At 44.8% G+C, this 7,432-nt stretch overlaps 1 protein-coding gene across 1 annotated transcript; it reads right to left on the reverse strand.

Moving 5' to 3' along the window:
• Positions 1 to 2,403: 2,403 nt before the first annotated feature.
• On the reverse strand, positions 2,404 to 3,562 carry LOC144892055 (THAP domain-containing protein 2-like). Its single transcript, XM_078777209.1, has 2 exons — positions 3,349 to 3,562; positions 2,404 to 2,767 (listed from the first exon to the last, which is right to left on the reverse strand). The coding sequence occupies exons 1-2, from the start codon at positions 3,414 to 3,416 to the stop codon at positions 2,551 to 2,553; spliced, it is 285 nt and encodes a 94-aa protein (XP_078633335.1). The 5' UTR covers positions 3,417 to 3,562; the 3' UTR covers positions 2,404 to 2,550.
• Positions 3,563 to 7,432: the final 3,870 nt, after the last annotated feature.

Below are 7,432 nucleotides of genomic sequence, written 5' to 3' on the forward strand. Positions count from 1 at the left end.
GGCGATCCCAATGTGCAACGTTGTCCGCCTTTAGAGGACCCTAGGCACTCTAAGTACGCATTATCTCCGATGCAGCAATGAGTAAATGAACATTTCTTTATTCTGTAAAGGGCGAGCAAAGTGGTCCGTGTGTTTCAAGTGGGTTCGATTGCCATGTAACAGGGCCTGGCAGAGTACGGTAAGTCGTTTGTTACACGTGACGCTGAGGAGGCAGGGTATGCAATTTATAGACAGGTTACATTACTTTTGTGGGCGTAAACCCATCATGCTTGTGGATGGGGCTAGGTGAGTATTTCCCATGAGAGAAGCACATGTGTCACATGTGTGCGAAAGGCCATCACGATATGTCTGGCCAATGTGTGTTGTCCATAGTGGCGTAATGTGCTGTGGAGCTGGAAGTACCAATGTGCATTTTAGTGTTATACTAGCAGAAGTACCCGGCATTGCCGGGCGGGGGAGGGGAGGGGGAGGGGGGGTGAAGGGGAGGGGAACGGGGGGGGGGAGTGGAGGGGAGGGATTTTTTTTTTCATAGCATCATAGCGTTCATAGCGTCATAGCGATTTTTTTTTTCATAGCGTCATATCGTTCATAGCGTCATAACGTTTCATAGCGTCATAGCGATTTTTTTTTCCATAGCGTCATATCGTTCATAGCGTCATAGCGTCATAGCGTCATATCGTTCATAGCGTCATATCGTTCATAGCGTCATAGCGTTTCATAGCGTCATAGCGATTTTTTTTTTCATAGCGTCATATCGTTCATAGCGTCAGAGCGTTTCATAGCGTCATAGCGATTTTTTTTGTCATAGCGTCATAGCGTCAGCGATTTTTTTTTTCATAGCGTCATAGCGTCATAGCGTTCATATCGTTCATAGCCACGGAGGTATATAATATGGAGAGCCAATTGGCCACCTCGCAGCATTAGCCGCCGTGAAGCCACCGGAAATAGTCTGGCGGCCATATTGGGAAGCCGATTGTTTTGTAAACAAAGCCTGTCAAAGCAAAGGCGTGGCGCACTGATGATGCAGCTGGAGCGAATTTTAGGACCGCCGACTATTTAATTAATATAGAATACTAATATTTGAACTGATATTCGGGCTCAGAATCCCGTTCTTTAAGGAAATGGTGTTCATTAAGTTTGAAGTTGATTCTAGACGCATTTTTCCTGGGGAATCCAATGGTTTAGAGCTTGTTTGAAAAAAAAGTGCCCAAAATTACCGCTCGGTGTTCTTTATCGTCCTTCTCATGACCCAATCACCCACTAGTAGGAATAAGAATCCTGACATGTTACACCCCTGTTTAACTCCTGTCTTCACCTTGAACCATTCTGTTGTTTCACCTTGGTCGACGACCGCACATTGAAAGTCTTGGTAAAGGGCTTTTACAAGGTTCACTAATTTTCCAGGTATGCTGTATTTCTTCATTATGACCCAGACTTTCTCTGGGCAAGGAGTCGAAAGCTTTCTAGAAATCTATAAAATTGAGGTACATCGTCGTTTGCCATTCTTTGGCTTGTTCTATAATATTCCTCAATATAAGGATCTGATTTGTTGTCATGTTATATGATGTTACTTAATTCAGTCATTATATTGTAACTAAGATGTGTATGTTTCTATTACCGAGATGTTAGAAACCAGTCACATAAATGACATGAAACGCTGTCATGTAGTTAACCCACACAATTCTTGGGTTTCGGAAGTTTTTGCTATTCATAACATACAAGACTTACATGTTGCAATGGAACGTTCAGCAGGACATGGTAATTGTTACATGAATAATGGAGCGGAGATATAGACATCTCATGCAACACATCTTTTACAGTTTAAATATTTACATGAAGTGTTGGTGAACTCGCCATATCAGACAAAGGGCAACCCACTTGCCGACTTGATGTCATGTCGCATCAAGAGGCGCTTATATGCGGCAACAAACTGCCGGGCCGTTGGGTTATTCCCACTTCCACATGCAATGCGGACCGCTCCAAAGAAAAGTTCAATGTGGTCTTGGCTCATTTTGTACGTGAGCAGGTATCGCAGGGGAGATGAGGCAGGTTTGACATATGTGAAATACAAAATTGTGACACTCTCTATGCAGATCATGAAACCAATGAAGGGGGTTTTCAAACGCGTATTGGTCATAACTTGACCATTCATGTTTTTGATGTTGGACAAGTAACTGTAGGCAGTATCCAGGAATGGCAGGAAAAGTCCTTCTCGTGATGTCATGAGTGGTGCCTTGTAGTTTCGTGCCAATGGATTGCGAGAATTTAGAATGTCAAACAGTTTGTCCAATGTTTCAATGTATTGGCAGGTAGCCTCACTGCCCTGAAATTCTGATAGTTGCAAAGTGTCCCTGCAAAACCGAATTGCATCTGCCACACTAGTGCTCAATGTCTGAGCGGCTGTGTCCACCTTCATGACATTGCTCTTCCACTCGATGTGTTTCCGGGAGAGCTTATTTCCCAGACGCAAGCCTTCCCTCTTCTGCAGATCAAAGAGTGCCTGGATGTATTTCCACGCGATGACTTTTTTGTTGCCATCCTCCATCATTTTCATGGATCCAAGACAGTTTCTTGCAAGTTTAAGCATGTGACATGCATCGAGTACTTCGAGTACTTCGGCTTCAGTCGGACGGTTTGACCAGTCTTGTCGAAGTCACTCTCATTGAAGTGATCACTGCACAGAACTGTGGTGCCTGGGGTGGGGTAGAAGGACTCCCTTCTCAGGGCAGATGTCCATCGAGAGCACAAGTCCTTATCCTTTGGAAACCTTGAAACAAAATACATTGTGGTCACAAAATGTGGTTGCGGGTCAAAACCTCAGAGGGCAGTCACAACATCCGAGTCAAAACGACTCCATATCAAAATAATATTTTGAGTTTCATATGTATAGTTAAATACAACTTCATCTGCTAATGTTTGCCATGTGTCGGACTTTCGTACCTTCCACAAGTAACCCCCATTTGCTCTTTCTGCTCACGAGTGACACAGGAGGGCATGGAAACCCTGACAGTAGTAGACTGGACAATTAAGTTAAGCTCATCACAAATTAAATCACTTGACAATGATCACGAGCTGACGAGTCAATCTCGATACTTCAATCTGAATCAATGAATGAGTCAATCAGACATCAGTCTGACATACTCACATAGCCCTAGTGAATACACAATACAGTTATATTTGAGATCTGTGTCGTATTGCACACCCTGCGGTGGTCTAACATCATCAAATTCAAACACAGTGTTCAAACTTCATTGAAACTTCATTGAAACTTAATTACCTAGCCCCACCACCGTGACCACGCCAAAAACTGAAAAAGCAGAACACCCGCGATCGCGGTTTGTCACTTACTTGTGAAATGTGCATGTGGAGGCCTTCCCTGAGGTATTTGTGCAGTCAAATGCAACACACTGTGGCATTTTGAAACAGCGCGTTCACAAATAAGACTCCTTACAGTCGGTAAGCATCCAAAATGAATCAGAAATTGTGAGATCAGCTGATTGTGAGATAAAACACGGACGCAGACACAATCGGCTTCCCAATATGGCCGCCAAGCAACTTCCGCTAGCTTCAGCCGACAGCCGTCATTGGCTCTCCAGGTTTATTATATACCTCCGTGTTCATAGCGTTCATAGCGTCATATCGTTCATAGCGTCATTGCGTCATCACGTGATCGCTCTGAGCGAATCAGCGCCCACCTGCTCTGATTCCGTTGATTCCGTGCACTGAAATGCGCTGAGGTAAATATGAATAAAAAATATGGATCGTCAAATATTTTGAGTTCGGCCATGTTCGTCCCAGGCTCAATGGCCATGTCTATGCCAAATATCAAGCACGTAAGCCTCTCCGTTTAGGAGTCTATCGGTAACATTACACACACACACACACACACACACACACACACACACACACACACACACACACACACACACACACACACACACACACACACACACACACTGTGTTTTATATATATAGATGCGCCGCCCCATGAGCGGGGCGGCCAGAGGAGAACTCCACCCAGGAGAACTCCACCCAGGAGGAAGAAGAGGAGAACTGCAGAGAGACCTAGAGATAAGGAGGAAGAAGCGGCCTCGCACGAAGCACAAACAAATGTTCACATAGGAGTCTTGTGAAGAGACATCTTCTCTCTGGAGTTTTGGAATTGACCCAAGCTGGGATCACCCTGTGTTGTTGGAGGGCCTGGAAGAAGAGGATGGAGAGCAGACCAGGAGGCCTATCTAAAAAGGAGAAAGGGGACCACGAAGCGTGGCTGTAGATTAAATTCATCACTAACTCTCGTCTCGCACCTCGTTTCCAAAGCGGGCTGCTTTGAGTCCGCCATTCACCCCTGCGCATCAGAGAAAAGAAGTCTCACCTGCATTATTGTCTTGTTGTATGAGTGTGATCTGTAGCACCTTTAGTGGGATAGGAATTGCTTTATTTACAACCATTATACATAGCTTTGCATATTCCCATTAACCTTTTTGTATCCTTTTGACCCCCTTGGTTCATTTCATTTTTGTTTATACCGTCTTGTTTACCTTCTTCCCTGTACTTTTCTATATAAGTAAATCCTTTAAAAGGTAAGAGAACGTGTTTGAGGCATCTGCTTTCCGTGTGTGTTTGACGCCGATTTCGGCCCATGAAATATGTCCAGCGCCGCCCCGATGAATTTCGTTGCCAGGGGTTACTGCGCATGCGTGCCGGCCAAACAATCCTGTCCAGATTACGTCATTTCAAAAGTTCCGTATTGGTTGTAAAAGAACCCCTTCACAAAAAAATGTGTTGTAAAAAATCAAAAAATAATGAGTTGCCACAGATCGCACTAACCTCCGGCTCCAGACTATGACTAACACCGATCACACACACCACCTGAGTAAGTGATTAATTGTTGAATCAAATATAGCTTTGCATAAAATATTCACATCAGAGAGCCTCCGTTAATATGGGCCTCCTGCACCGGGATCCTTTATCCCAAGAAACAGCGAAAAGGTTTCAAATTACTTACTGCATGCACTTGAACTAATCCACTCTTTACCTTTCCCCAAATTCGCTCACATAAACCAAAATTGACAGCACACACACAGGAGGCACATGGATCAAATACTTTTCTTACCTTTTTAAGAGGTTTATTTAAAAGAATATCGGGAGAAAAGCTGGATGACAAAGATAGCCAGTGAGGAAGTAAGCCAAAGACGAGACAAGCCAGCCATGAGGGTGGCCAGCAACAATAAACACCTTGGGACATGCACCCTAAACCCAGCCTAATGGCCCTCTCTCGTTGGCGCCTCCACTTCATCCTCCTTCTGCACACCAGGAGCTCTGGTGTGTCCGCTGTCTCGCCCCCTCGTCCTTCTTTCTCTAGGCCAGGGGTCCTCAAATATTTCTGGTCGTGGGCCAGAACACAAATTCCCTCGCACCTCACAGGGCACACAACCAAATCCATTTTAAACAAGTCAAAGCTACATTCTGTAGATACCACCCTGTTAAAATGCTATTGCATAAAAGTTTATCTATTTGATCCCCCTTCCTCCCAACATACTTCTCTCTTGAGATCATTAAGCAGGATTATTACAGGTAACAAATGCATATAATTAATCGGCAAGATTACCATACAGTCGATGTGTCGCGTAACCACCTGCCATCTGGCCGACATATCACAATGATGTGCCAACCTTAATTAGTGGGAACAAATGAAACAAATAGACTATCAAAATATGAGTATTATAGTTATAGCAATTAGAACAACTAGGAACGGTGCCCTCCCTACGGGCGGAGCTTCAATTTGGAGGCCCAAATGAAAAGAAAATTTCAGAAATTGAAGGTTTTAATTTTATTTTAAACGATTTATATAAACATCCATTAAATCAGATCACACGCAAATCATGAAAATCTAAACAGTATTTGTAGAATTTCGATAAAAGCCACATCACTGTTGTTATCGGTAAATATTATTCCATCGTGTTTGGAAAAACTGGGAAATTGGAAAAATTGGAAAAACAATTTTTTCTTTTTTTTTGAATACAAGATCGAGGCTCGTGAAAGAGCTAACATTAATCACCCAAAAAGTCAAACCGACACAAACCGACACATAAAACACAAAATAAGGGGAGCGGTCGACAAGATGGGGAGAGAGGGGGAAGGACACAAACACAACATTTGAGAGCAGGGTCATCGAGAGAACTGTGGGAGGGAGAGGGCTTGGGGGAGGTGGGAGAGGTATAAAACATATGGACACTGCAAGGACTTCCAGGAAAGAAGTTGGAATTTCAAAAAAGTGTATCTGGGGTGAATTAACGGGGGTAGAAAAGATCAAGGTTTTGGATGGGGGAAGATAAGAGATGGTGGTGAACAGCCGTTTTAAAGACATGGAGGGAGCAGTGGGATTGAAGGGAGTGGGGGAGTTTGTTCCAGAGGTGGGAGAAAAGGGGAATGAAAGAGTGAAGGTGAGCAGAGAGCCTAGATTTTGGCAGTTTAACCATAAGAGGGTTGCTGGCAGATCTTGTGCGACCTGTAGGAATATTTGGGGGACAGAGCACAGAGAGAGCTGGGGGAGCAAGGCCGGAGAGGAGTCGGTATAAGACAGAAAGACCACCAACTTGCCTGCGGTGAGTGAGTGAAAGGCCCTCGGAGTTAGCTTCATCACAGGAGATTCCAATGATTTTGAAAGCTTTGGTTTCAACAGCGTGAAGCCGAGCTAGGTGTGAGGCAGGAGCACTGGCCCAGAGGGGGGAACAGTATTCCATTGAGCTGCGGATGAAAGCCTTGTATGTGGTGAGGAGCTCAGGTGTGCCAAGGAAGGACTTCGCACAATGGAGGATGCCCAGTCGGCGACTGGCTTTGGAGGCCAGCTTGGAAATGTGGTTTTCCCAAGAAAGTTAATGGCAAATAGTGAGACCCAAAAGCTTGAGCGACAGAACTTCTTGGAGAGGATTGTTGAGAAAGTAGATGGGAGGGTTTTCCAGTCGGTCTTTTCGGAGAGACATAGTAAGAGTGTGAGATTTGTCAGGATTGAAAGACATGTTCCACTTGTTTGACTAGTCTGGGATTTTGTCCAGGTCTGCAGAGAGTGAGGAGGCTGCAGACTGCCGATCTGAGGGATGACGAATCGAGTGACAGAGAGTGGAGTCATCAGCAAAGAGATAGAGAAGATTTTCCAGAGAGTCAGAGAGATCATTGATGAAGACCAGAAAAAGCACAGGGCCCAGAACACTACCTTGGGGAACTCCAGCCAGAACAGGAAGGGGCGATGAGAGAAATCCATTCAGGGCCACACGTTGACTACGACCAGAGAGGAAGTCCGCAAGCCATGAGTGGAGATTTCCATGGATACCAGAGGAGGAGAGTTTGGTGAGCAGAGCTGCGTGCCTGACCGTATCGAAGGCACGTGATATGTCAAGGGAGACAGCTCTGATTTCCTGTTTGGCATTGA

The sequence above is a fragment of the Myxine glutinosa genome, chromosome 5, assembly GCF_964187855.1.
Source record: "Myxine glutinosa chromosome 5, kmMyxGlut1.1, whole genome shotgun sequence".
Taxonomy (NCBI): domain Eukaryota; kingdom Metazoa; phylum Chordata; class Myxini; order Myxiniformes; family Myxinidae; genus Myxine; species Myxine glutinosa.